At 43.2% G+C, this 13,950-nt stretch overlaps 1 protein-coding gene across 2 annotated transcripts in view; it reads left to right on the forward strand.

Moving 5' to 3' along the window:
* Nucleotides 1–13,950, forward strand: part of Cpsf100 (cleavage and polyadenylation specificity factor subunit 2) — a 156,693-nt gene that overhangs the window by 63,956 nt on the left and 78,787 nt on the right. For both annotated transcript variants that reach the window (XM_076182966.1, XM_076182967.1), the window contains 2 exons: nucleotides 4,008–4,130; nucleotides 4,428–4,528. In XM_076182966.1, the coding sequence (XP_076039081.1) occupies nucleotides 4,008–4,130; nucleotides 4,428–4,528 (224 nt within the window). The remainder of the gene's footprint in view (nucleotides 1–4,007; nucleotides 4,131–4,427; nucleotides 4,529–13,950) is intronic.

Genomic DNA, 13,950 nt, shown 5'->3' on the forward strand with positions numbered 1-13,950 from the left:
AAGTAGCGTCCCTCTGCTGATCTGCACGCTGTTGTTGTTGTTGTAGCGGCAGCTTATTGCGATTCAAGGATGAATAAATTTCTTTCAAGTTTTTTTCTACATTCATTTTTATTTTACTTTTATGAAAATAAAATTACCCTTGGACAATGAAAAAAATCATGGGTCAGGAAACCATCCCGCAAGCTGAGATGTTGCTCTCACACGTTTCCATACTGACAACAACACAACACTCACCGCTCGCTGTGTACTATTGTAGATTCCTAACTAGGCTTCACCCCCTGACGTGTCACTGCGTGCTATATCGGACTCGGTGTGTGTGTGTGATGTTTGTGGTGAGGCAGGGGCGGCAGGGTCATCGGGAGCGTCCATCTCCGATTCGGTGCCTGTCTCCGATTCGCTGGTTAGCTGACTTGGTGTGCGTTGTCGGAAGAAGTTTGTGATCGGCTGTTGTTTTGTCTTTTGTTGTTTTTCTTTTAACATAGCATTATAGCAAGCCATGTTCTCCATCACACGTCGTATGATGGTGCTGCTCCTCTCGACATTAGGATCATTCTCCTCTATGACCCTCATTGCATGCATCAACGAGTCCATACACTCAGACAAGTTGGCAGCTGTGAGGGCTCGCTGTGGTCCTGGTGATGCTGCTGCTGCTGCTGCTTCCTCTTTCTCCTCCATCATTTTCACTCTCTCTTTCTCGATGTCAAACAAATCTTCATTGGAGAGCTCTTGTGTGTGAGACTGAAGCAAGTTGTCGATGTCCTCCTCTTCCAAATCCTCGAAGCCAACTTGCTGTGCTAGACGCAGACTTTTAACGTTGGCCTTGGCTACATTGTCGTCTATGCTGTATCCTTTGAAGTCGTGGACGAATTGAGCTTGGTGGCGAGAGGGATGCGGAGGCTGGAATCAGCTAGCGTCACCTAGCGGCTGCCTTACGGAACTAAATCGCAGCCCGCGTATTTTAACTTTCCGGATTTCGCGTTACTCTGAGGAATTTGTGTAATGTGAGGAATACCCCCTAGTTTTGGACACCGCTTTAATGTGAAATCGCGTAATGTGAACCCGCGTAAAACGAGGATTACCTGTATCTAAAAATATCCACTTCCTCCTGTCGTTTTCCCTTAACCCCTTCCATACGGTGCCGCACACGTAGGCGTCATGGGGAGCGAGTGTATTCGCGAGGCTGCCATATCGGCGTCTTGATTATATTTATTGTAGTCGCCCCTCCATAATGACATTCTTTCTAATTCTTTTGTAATCGCATTTTCTATGGTTATCAAAATTTATGGGTGAAGAGAGAACGATCGATATAAGCGGTGACTATATTTTATGATGCGAGTATTATTACGACACGTCGTACGGCTGGCATTGGCTGCTGCCACCGAGATCTAAGTCCATGACGCCTACGTGTGCGGCACCGTATGGAAGGGGTTAATGCTCACTTGTAGTCCACTGCCACTTTCACCCCTTGTACATCTCATCACCTTACTTTTACCCACATTTATCTTCAATTTTCTTCTATCACACACTCTCCCAAACTCTGTCACCAACTTCCCCAAACCCTCCTCCGATCCTGCCACAAGTGCAGTGTCATCCGCAAACAACAGCTGGCTCACCTCCCACTTTTCTCCATTTTCTTTAACCATCTCCAATCCCTGACCTACTACCCTTGCATTTACCTCTCGCAATACCCCATCCATGTATAAGTTGAACAGCCAGGGCGACAAAATGCATCCTTGATGAAATCCCACCTTTACCTCGAACCACTCACTCTCTCCATTTCTAATCCTGACACATGCTCTACTATTCTCATAAAAACTCTTGACAGCTCCTAGAAGCTTTCCTCCTATCCCGTATATCTGCAAAACCTCCCACAGTGCCTTTCTGTCTACCCTGTCGTAAGCCTTTTCCAGGTCCATAAAAGCCCAAAAAACATCCTTCCCCTTTCCTATAGCTTTCTCACATATCTGTCTTACCACAAAAATCTGATCTATGCAACCTCTACCCATCCTAAATCCACACTGTTTCTCACCAATTACTCCCTCTGTTCCTCTCCTAATCCTCTCAATCAAGATCCTCCCATAAGCCTTCCCAACTACACTTAACAAGCTAATCCCTCTGAAACTACTACACTCACACTTGTCCTCTTTTCTCTTGTAAAGTGGAACTATACAGGCACTCCTCGAGTCCTATGGCACTCTACCCTCTCTCCAGGAAACGGTAAATAACCTCACCAGCCAGTCCACCATCACTGTAGCTCCTTTTTTTTTTTAGACATTCTGTATGGCATCCATCCAGACCAGGTGCCTTTCCTGCTTTCATCATCTTAACAACTGCCTTCACTTCATCCTTCCTTATTTCTCCTCCATTTTCCTCACTCATCACGGTCATTTTCTTAGCATTTCCCACTGCAGCTATCTTTCCCTCCCTATCCTCCTTCACATTAAGTAACTCTCTAAAATATTCTGCCCATCTTCCCCTTACTGCCTTCTCTTCCATTATCATCTCTCCATCTGTACCTTTTACCTTTTCTTTTCTACTTGATTTGCCTCCTCTTCCTCTCTTAATTTCTTTCCAAAACATCTTTTTATTACTTTCAAAATTATCTGTCATACTCATACCCCATTTCACATCTGCTCTCCTCTTTGCTCCCTTTACTTCTCTTTTCTTTTCTTTGTACCTCTCATATGACTCCCTCGTCCTACTTTGTAACCAATCTGTGAAAGTTCACTTCTTCTCTTCTACAACCTTCTTAGTTTCCTCATCCCACCACTCGCTACCCTTCTATTTCCTCCATCTTTGCACACTTTGTGACTCCCTCCTTGAACCATCCCCATTCCTCCTCCAAACCTAGCTCTACTCTATCCTTCACTCCCACTCCTCCTTCAGCTTCTTGCACTCCTTCTCCTTTTCCTTTTCATTTAAAGAGTTCACTCTAAGCACCTCCCTACCTTTTGTCCCTTTCCTCTTTCTCTATCTATCCTCCACTCTCAACTTACCTTCCACCAAAAAATGATCTGATATTCCCCCACCCTCTCCCCTTAGCACATGTACATCCTTAACTTTTCCTATCATAATCCTATTTACCACTACATAATCCATTAACGCTCTATCTACCACCCTTCCCTCCACCACCCTCTCCCATGTGTACTTATGCTTGACTTTCTTCCGAAACACTGTATTTGCAATCATCAACTCTCTAGACACATCTCCACCATCAACTCTCCACTACAATTCTCTCCTGGAGCTCTACATTTCACAACCACTCCATTAATTGGATAATTTCCTACCCTATCATTAAGGTCTCCCAGTGCTATTACATTGATATTTCTCCCTAAATCCTCTATGCACTCATTTAAATCTATCCAAAAAGCTTCCCTTTCTTCTACGCTCTTCTCACCACCAGGCCCATATGCACTTACAAAAACCCACATCTCCTTTCCCAGTTTCACCTTCATCCACATTATCCTTGAGGAAACCTCCCTCCACTCCACTACACGTTTACCTATCTCTTCACTTATTAGTATAGCCACCCCTTCCCTCCCTCTCCCTCTCTTCACTCCTGATAACCTCCCACTTACACTCCCAAACTTGCACTCACCCTTCCCTCTCAACTTAGTTTCACTCAAAGCCAACACATCCATCTTTCTTCTCACAAACATACTACCTATCTCTTCCCTTTTACTCTCATCTGTACCACATCCACACACATTAAAAGACCCAAACCTTAGGGTGCTGGTTGGAAAACTCCTAGACCCTTTTATGCCTTTACTTTTTCTTTTAGGAATGTCCCCTGTGGGGCTACAAGGAGAAGGATGCCTAGTCCCAATCCCCGTCCCTTTTATTCTCGCCTGTTACGATGCAAGTGGAAATACTTGGTGGCAGTATTCTTTTCCCCCATATATATATATTTGTCTTTGAATTGCTAGTTGTGAATGTGTTTAATGTAAACATCAAATTATTCTAGAATAGGTACTTGACATAACATTGAATATATTTTGTAATTTCAGATTGAATGGATGAGTGAAAAGTTGACCAAATCCTTTGATCAGAGTCGGAGCAATCCCTTCAGTTTCAAGCACGTTAAATTATGCCACAGTCTTACGGATCTAAGTCGTTTACAGTCACCCAAGGTATTAGTCTTAATTTTATTCTAACTCCAGCATATTTTCACCTGGACATGATCCTGACCAGTAAAGACCTTATTTGGGAGGGGGGATGGTCTATGTCTCAATTGAATAAAATCATGTGGAATTTAAAATCAAGTGCTTAACCACATTGAAAGATAAAATCATACAAATTTGATTCATTCTTGTACACTTTGCTGCTGTTTCAAGTTTTCTTGAATGAATTGTAAATAACTTGTTTTTATGTATTTTATTGTGTAGTAATTTTTTTTCCTTTTTTTTTTTTCATCTTTTATATTCTAGGTTGTGTTGGTGAGTTTTCCTGACTTGGAAAGTGGCTTTGCAAGAGAATTATTTATCCAGTGGGCAACCAACCCAAAGAACACTATCATACTCACATCCAGGTATGATGACTTTGTTGCTCTTGCAATGTTTCATAGGTGGTAGATTGTTGTAGATGTTTGAGTAGTATGCTGCTGGTGTAGGCTTTTTGTTGCATTCAATTGGTTGTGCTTGTGTAAAGTTATGAGATGGGTGGATAAGATTGATTCTTGCCTAGAATTGTGTGCATGTCATTTTCATGTGGCATTATATGGGGAGGGTATACACCCTTATGATATTTTTACTGCATTGTTTTGTATAGCTTGTTGGTATGTTTTCTTTATTGTTGGGAATCATGCTGTGGAAGTGTAATTCAGTGTGATTTTCATGAACTACTCCATCTAAACCACCCCAATACCCCCATCAACCCCATCTCCCAGCTCCCCCTCCACCCCTGTTCTCCTCCCCACCCCCCCACCTCTCACTCCATCTAGCCCAGCAACCCCCATCACACCTCTCAGACACCTCACCCCAAACACATTCAAACTCCTTCTCCCTTCCCCTCCCATGCTCCATGCCTCTGCCCTGCACAATGCTGCTGGCACAATCACTCCTTCACACAACCTCCTCCCAGCATCCACTCCCAGACGTCCATCTCTCATTACACCCTTCAATCCACCAAGGCACCCACTTGCCTCTCCCAATCCACACTCCACCTCCACCTCCACCCCCACTCCTCTCCCTCCCGCCAGATTTGCACCCAAGTACCCAAAACTATCCACCTCCTCCAGTCCCTCACCCTGAACCCCTTCGTTACCGACCCGTCAACCTTACGTAAACAAACGTTTCAAACTGTCCCACGAATTGCTGGAGCCTTATGTTTGTAAACACAGACACTTGAGAGCCCTCAATACACACAGCTTATAACTGTGACACGTGCGTGTCACGGGGAGCATGCTCGATTCCTGGCGGGTGCACTCAGCCGTGACATGCAGGTGTCACAAAACACACATCTGGTACTCAAGGGGTTAATGCTCACCTCCAGCCCGCTGCCACTCTCTCCCCCCCCGTACATCTCATCACCTCACTTTCACCCACATTTATCTTCAGCTTCCCTCCCCCCCCCAAACTCTGTCACCAACCTCCCCAACCCCTCCCCCGACCCTGCCACAACCGCAGTGTTGTCAGCAAACAACAACTGGCCCACCTCCCACCTTTCTCCATTTTCTTTAATCATCTCCAACCCCCGACCCACCACCCATGCATTCACCTCTCGCACCACCCCATCCATGCAAAGATTGAACAGCCAGGGTGACACAACACACCCCTGACAAAGTCCTACCTTTACCTCAAACCATTCACTCTCTCCATTTCCAATCCCAACACAAGCCCCACCACTCTCGCAAAAACTCTTGACTACTCTCAACAGCTCTCCTCCCATCCCATACATCTGCAGCACTCCCCACAGTGCCCCCCTGTCTACCCTGTCACAAGCCCCCTCCAGATCCATAAAAGCCAAAAAAAAATCCCCACCCTCTCCCACAGCTCCCTCACATATCTGCCCCACCACTGAAGCGGCCTTGCTGTGGATGTACTGTGTCTTGCGACGCTGCTTCTGACCCTGGGTGGTGGACGGGATGCGGGTAGTGGCCCGTCGTCCAGGAGGTGCCGAGGTGGGGGTGGAGGGAGGGGGGTAGAGGGGAGTGGAGTGTATAGGAAGTGGAATGGATGGGAGTGGTTTCTATGCCTTTTTCTTTTTGGCTACCCCCCATGTAGGGGGAAAAAAGCCTTTGGTATATGTATGTACTCCATCCAAGGTATTGGCTGCATGTTATTGTTAGGTTAAAATTGCTCTGTAGCATGCTACTGATACTTTAGGGTCTATATGGGGCACCACTACAGACCAGATATACACATTTTGTCTGTGATAGAGGAAATCTCTATTCATAGAAAAATTATACTACTATATTATACTGCAGCTGTCCTTTCATTATGCTGTCCCCTCACTATTGATATCATCCTATACCACTTCTCTGAATATATATTTCCTTTTTTGCCAAACCCCGTGGTAGGGGAGAAAGAATACTGCCACCGAGTGTTCCCACTTGATTTGTAAAAGGCAACAAAAATGGGATGGGGATAGGACTAGGCATCCTACTCTCTGCAGCTCCAAAGGGATATCATTAAAAAAGAAAAAAAAGTCATAATAAGGTCTGGAAGGAGTTTTCCAACCAGAACCCTAAGGTTTGGGTCTTTTAACCCCTTCCATACGGTTCAAAATCTCGCGGGCAGCAGCCAATGCCAGCCGTACGACATGTCGTAATCATACTCGCATCATAAAATATAGTCACCGCTTATATTTATCATTCTCTCTTTCACCCGTGAATTTTGAAAACCATAGAGAATGCAACTCAGGGCAGATTAAGAGAGAATTTAAAAAATAGGGGCGACTACAATAAATATAATTAAGATGCCGATATGGCATCGTTGCATATTCAATTGCTCATTCCGCCTACGTGTGCGGCACCGTATGGAAGGGGTTAATGTGGGTAGATATGGTACAAATGAGAGTAAAAGGGAAGAGATAGGCAGTATGTTTGTGATAAGAAAGATGGATGTGTTGGCATTGAATGAAACCTAAGTTGAAAGGGAGGGCAAGTTTGAGTTTGGGAGTGTAGTTGGGAGGGTGTCAGGAGTGAAGAGAGGATGAGGGAGAGAAGAGGTGGCTATACTAGTAAGTGAAGAGATAGGTAAGTGTGTGGTGGAGTGGAAGGAGGTTTCTTCAAGGTTAACCCCTTCCATACGGTGCCGCACACGTAGGCGTCATGAGGAGCAAGTGGATTCGCGACGCTGCCATATCGGCGTCTTGATTATATTTATTGTAGTCGCCCCTGTGTTTTTACATTCTCCCAAATGCGCCCTGAATCCCATTCTCTGTGGTTTTCAAAATTCGCGGGTGAAAGAGAGAACGATCGATATAAGCGGTGACTATATTTTATGATGCGAGTATTATTACGACACGTCATATGGCTGGCATTGGCTGCTGCCCGCGAGATTTAAGTCCTGTACTGAAGTGGTTAATGGGATGAAAGTGAAACTGGGAAGGAAGATGTATTTACCTAGTTGTATTTACCTTGTATTATATGGAAAGGGAGCTGTGCTCGTAGTGACCTGTCTTTGTATCTTTCATCATCAAGTTTGTTTTTAAATTCCTGTATAGTATTTGCACACACTGTTACCTCATCCAATTTATTCCAGATATCACTGTGTGGGAAGCTATTCTTTTTCAGATCTCTTATATAACTATCCTTTTTGAGTTTCTTTTCACGTCCTCTTGTTTTTCTCTTATCCCACTTTAATAAATCATCTCAGTCTAGGACTTCCATCTCTTTCGTAATACTGTAAACAGTCAGTAAATCTCCTCTTTCTCTTCTTTGTTCCAAGGTTGGTAGTTCCAATTTGGACAATCTTTGTATGGCAATTTGGAAAATGGTGCCATCTTTGTCATTGCTCTTTGTATTCTTTCTAATTTCTTTATATTCTTTTTAGTACTGGGTGTCCATAGTGTCCCAGTATATTCCAATCTTGGTCTTATCAGTGTAACTAATATTTTCTTTACCATTTCCTCATCCAAGTAATCAAAGGCCACTTTCATTGATCTTAATAAATTGAAGGTGTCTCCTACTATTTTGTTGATATGCTTGTCTGGTGACATGTCTTGCTGATAATTACCGTATTTTCCGGCTTAAAATGCGCATCGGGTTATAATGCGCACCCATGCACTTCGTTATCTCAGTACACAAATAGCGCGCACCGATGTATAACGCGCATTCCCGATTGCCATCTAGCGAGAGAATCGAGAACCTTATTACTTTGTAGCTTAAATAGTTTGTAGGAAATATGATCTAAAAAAAGTTTATTGAAAGTAAAATATACAGAAAAATTTCGGGATTTTTACAGAAAATGTTCATTTTATATCTTGAGGAAATAATTTGTCTTGACCATTTTTTATTTAATACTGAAACAAACTACAGACTGTTTCGTTTTAGCTTTGAACCTGCAATGACAGTGGTGAAATAGGACAGTCTCTCATCAAGGTGACGTTTAGTTAATATAACTCCCGAAAGAGGGTGTTGTAGTCAGGTGTTTGACACGAGTTTATGAACGGCCGCAATGGGATTTGTACCATACCTAAAGTAAAACAACAAAGCCAACATAAAAACTCGAACTAGGATGCTGTGAACATGGGCAAATATCAGAAATATTGATTATGTTTCATGGTGTTTAGGCCTATTTAAACATGAAAAATAAGATTCGATAGATACCTATACCAAATATTTATATAGCCCATGCTGGCGTATTCTTTCATGTCACCATGGCTGTTCTTCTTGTTCTCACGGAATGTCACGGAGAAGTGTGCTGTCCCGACTTTGTGACAGCCAACATCGTCACGTTGTTGTGAAAAAAATTACACACACAGCCGCAGAATTTTTATAGTAGTCCGTAGATAATGCACACCACTGGATAACATGCACCCCCCATTTTTAGGCCCTTCCAACAGAAAAAAGTCGCGCACTATACACCGGAAAATATGGTACTCCGAGGTCCCTTTTCTGAGCTAACTTTTTTTAACTTAATTTGTACCAATTTTATATTGTCCTGATATTCTATCTTTACTTTTTCCAAACTCCATTATACTACATTTCTTGATGTTGAAGTTCACTTCCTACTTTTGACTCCATTCCCAGGCTTTATCCAGGTCTTTCTGTATTAATTCACAGTCTTCCGCTGTATTTACTTTCTTTGATAGTTTTGCATCAACTGCAAAGAAGTTCATATTACATTCCACACCTTCATCCATGTCATTTATATATATGACAAACATAATCGGAGCCAATACCAAACCTTGTGCGAATCTACTTATCATTACTTCCCAGGTTGAGTATTTGTCTCTAAGTACTACCCTCATTTTCCTCCCAGTAAAAAAATCTTTCATCCATTCCAATATTCCAATAACTTTCCTTGAATACCACCTATTGATTCATATATACAAACATACATACCAAGGCTTTTTCCCCCTTACAATGGAGGTAGCCAAAAAGGAAAAGGCATAAAATCATTCCCACCCATTCCATCCCTGAATACACTCCACACCCCTCCACCCTCCCTCTTATCTTTGCACCTCCTGGATGACAGGTCATCCCTGCACCTTGTCCACTGTCCTAGGTCAGAAGCAAGACACAGCACATCCACAGTAAGGCTGCTTCATTAAATCGGCGACCCCCCCTCTCCATCCCCCCATGCATAAAGGGAGAAGACGGGGAGAAATCCCTTTGGGCTGCATCAAATTTTGCTCACGCATACTACCTCACCCCACATCCCCCCACCCATTCCACTTCATTCATCACAACATCATCCATATACAACCATTCTCCATTCACCCCTCCCCTGTCTTCTGTCCTCTCCCGTCCTTCCTCAACAGACATTTCCCTCTTCCCCAAAGCCCCCTTCACCCCATCCATCCACCTCATCCTAGGACGTCCCTTCATGTTCACTCCCTCCACATCTGCCTTCCATACCTCCTTTACTAGTATTTCTTCACTCATTCTTTCCATGTGTCCAAACCATCCTAATACTCTTTCATCAACCCTATCTCCCAACTCCCTTACAACCCCTGTTCTCCTCCTCACCTCCTCATTTCTCACCCTATCTAGCCTAGTAACCCCCATCATACTTCTCAGACACCTCATCTCAAACACATTCAAACTCCTTCTCTCTTCCTCTCTTATGTTCCATGTTTCTGCCCCATACATTGCTGTTGGCACAATCACTCCTTCATACAGTCTCCTCTTAGCATCCATTCCCAAATGTCTATTCCTCATTACACTTTTTAATCCACCAAGGCATTTACTTGCTTCTCTCAATCTACATTCTATCTCCACCTCCACTCCACCTTTTCCTGTCACATTTGCACCCAAGTATCTAAAGCTATCCACTTCCTCCAGTTGCTCTCCCTTAATGTTCACTTCCAGTCTGCTGCCACTTTCACCCCTTGTACATCTTATTACCTTACTTTTACCCACATTTATCTTCAGCTTTCTTCTTTCACACACTCTCCCAAACTCTGTCACCAAGTTCTTCAATCCCTCCTCCGATTCTGCCACAAGCACAGTGTCGTCCACAAACAACAGCTGGCTCACCTCCCACTTTTCTCCATTTTCTTAAACCATCTCCAATCCCTGACCCACCACCCTTGCATTTACCTCTCACACCACCCCATCCATGTATAAGTTGAACAGCCAGGGTGACATAACGCATCCCTGACAAAGTCCCAGCTTTTCCTCGAACCACTTACTCTCTCCTTTTCTAATCCTGACACATGCTCTACTACTCTCATAAAAACTCTTGACAGCTCCTAGAAGCTTTCCTCCTATCCCATATATCCGCAAAACCTCCCACAGTGCCTTCCTGTCTACCCTGACGTAAGCCTTTTTCAGATCCATAAATGCCCAAAAACATCCTTCCCCTTTCCTATAGCTTTCTCACATATCTGTCTTACCACAAAAATCTGATCTACACAACCTCTACCCATCCTAAATCCACACTGTTCCTCACCAATTACTCCCTCTGTTCCTCTCCTAATCCTCTCAATCAAGATCCTCCCATAAGCCTTCCCAACTAAACTTAACAGGCTAATCCCTCTGAAACTACTACACTCACACTTGTCCCCTTTTCCCTTGTAAAGTGTAACTATACATGCACTCCTTCAGTCCTCCGGCACTCTACCCTCTCTCCAGCAAACATTAAATAACCTCACCAGCCAGTCCACCATCACTGTAGCTCCTTTTTTTTTAGACATTCTGTATGGCATCCATCCAGACCAGGTGCCTTACCTGCTTTCATCATTTTATCAACTGCCTTCACTTCATCCTTCCTTATTTCTCCTCCATTCTCCTCACTCATCACGGTCATTTTCCTAGCATTTCCCACTGCAACTATCTTTCCCTCCCTATCCTCCTTCACATTAAGCAACTCCCTAAAATATTCTGCCCATCTTCCCCTTACTACCTTCTCTTCCATTATCATCTCTCCATCTGCACCTTTTACCTTTTTTTCTCTACTTGATTCACCTCCTCTTCCTCTCTTAATTTCTTCCAAAACATCTTTTTATTACTTTCAAAATTATCTGTCATACTCATACCCCATTTCACATCTGTTCTCCTCTTTGTCCCCTTTACTTGCTTTACTTCTCTTTTCTTTTCTTTGTACCTCTCATATGACTCCTTCGTCCCATTTTGTAACCCATCTGTGAAAGCTCTTCTACAACCTTCTTCATTTCCTCATCCCACCATTCACTACCCTTCCTTCTATTTCCTCCTGTCCTTGTTCCACACACCATCTTTGCACACTTTGTGACTCCCTCCTTGAACCATCCCCATTCCTCCTCCACTCCTAACTCTACTCTATCCTTCACTCCCTCCCACTCCTCTCTCAGCTTCTTCTTGCACTCCTTCTCCTTTTCCTTTTCATTTAAAGAGTTCACTCTAAGCACCTCCCTACCTTTTGTCCTTTTCCCCTTTCTCCATATATCCTCCACTCTCAACTTACCTTCTACCAAAAAATGATCTGATATTCCTCCACCCTCTCCCCTTAGCACATGTACATCCTTAACTCCTCCTATTATACTCCTATCTACCACTATATAATCCATTAATGCTCTATCTACCACCCTTCCCTCCAGCACTCTCTACCATGTGTACTTATGCTTGACTTTCTTCCGAAACACTGTATTTGCTATCATCAACTCTCTAGACACATCTCCACCATCAACTCTCCACTACTATTCTCTCCTGGAACTCCACATTTTGCAACCACTCCATCAATTGGATCATTTCCTACCCTAGCATTAAGGTCTCCCAGTACTATTACATTGACATTTCTCCCTAATCCCTCTATGCACTCAGTTAAATCTATCCAAAAAGCCTCCCTTTCTTCTACACTCTTCTCACTACCAGGCCCATATGCACTTACAAAAACCCACATCTCCTTTCCCAGTTTCACCTTCATCCACATTATCCTTGAGGAAACCTCCTTCCACTCCACTACATGTTTACCTATCTCTTCACTTACTAGTATTGCCACCCCTTCTCTCCCTCGCCCTCTCTTCTCTCCTGATAACCTCCCACTTACACTCCTAACCTTACACTCGCCCTTCCCTCTCAACTTAGTTTCACTCAAAACCAACAGATCCATCTTTCTTCTCACAAACATACTACCTATCTCTTCCCTTTTACTCTCATCTGTACCACATCCATGCACATTAAAAGACCCAAACCTTAGGGTGCTGGTTGGAAAACTCCTAGACCCTTTTATGCCTTTACTTTTTTTAGGAATGTCCCCTGTGGGGCTACAAGGAGAAGGATGCCTAGTCCCAATCCCCGTCCCTTTTTTCTCGCCTGTTATGATCCAAGTGGAAATACTTGGTGGCAGTATTCTTTTGCCCCCACCACAGGGTAGGTAGGCAAGAAAGGAAATGAATATACAGAGAAAATGTACAGGACAGTAACAAGGGGTCGGGGGACAGCATAACGGAGGGACAGTCGTAGTATAAAAGTGTCATCATTTTTCAATGAACAGAGTTTTCCTCTATCACAGACAAAATGATGTGTGGCTCTGGTCTGTAGGGGTGCCCCATATAGGCCCAAAAGTATCAACTGCATGCTACTTTGCCATAATAACATGCAGCCAATACCCCAGACAGGGACTTATTGGTACCCCATATTTATCATGTTCAATAGCTTGCCATAACTGATCCCTTGGTACTCTATTGAAAGCCTTTTGAAGGTCAATAAACTCAATGCATTTGTGTCTGTCCCACTCCCAACACTTCTCCATTAAGATTTTTAGAGTGAAGATATTGTCGATTGTTTGTCATCCTGGTGAAAAACCACTATGAGATTCTTTTATTTTATGTTTTTCATAGATCTTTCCTGTGTGTGATCGTAGAGAGATGCCTCTATAATTTCCACAATCTGTTTGGCACCTTTTTTGTGTGTATTGGGCATATCGCCTCTTTGGCCCAATCATCTGGGACTTGCTTATTTCTCCATGCTATATTTATCACTTTCAGCATCCACTTTAGTCTAGTATTTCCCATTTTCTTAATAATTTCTTTTGAAATTTCATCCTCTCCGGGTGCTTTCCCTTTTTTCATATTTTCCATAGCTACTCTCAGTTCTGCTTCTGGTATTTTCCATTCATTTCCTCCTGTGTCCTCCACTTCACTTTCCCTCATATTTTCTGAATTGTACTCTCTTTCATCTTCATCTTGTCCTGTGAAGTTCAACAAATCCTCAAAATACTCTGTCCATCTTTGACTAATTTCTTGTAGTTCTCTTAATAGAATATTATCCTTGTCTCTTATAGAATGGGTTGGTACTGTATTTCATTTCCTATATAACTTAGCAAGACTAAATATAAGTTTCCTTGTCCCATTCATATCTCT

Source organism: Oratosquilla oratoria, chromosome 3, assembly GCF_046742065.1.
Source record: "Oratosquilla oratoria isolate Oo_2021 chromosome 3, ASM4674206v1, whole genome shotgun sequence".
Taxonomy (NCBI): Eukaryota; Metazoa; Arthropoda; class Malacostraca; order Stomatopoda; family Squillidae; genus Oratosquilla; species Oratosquilla oratoria.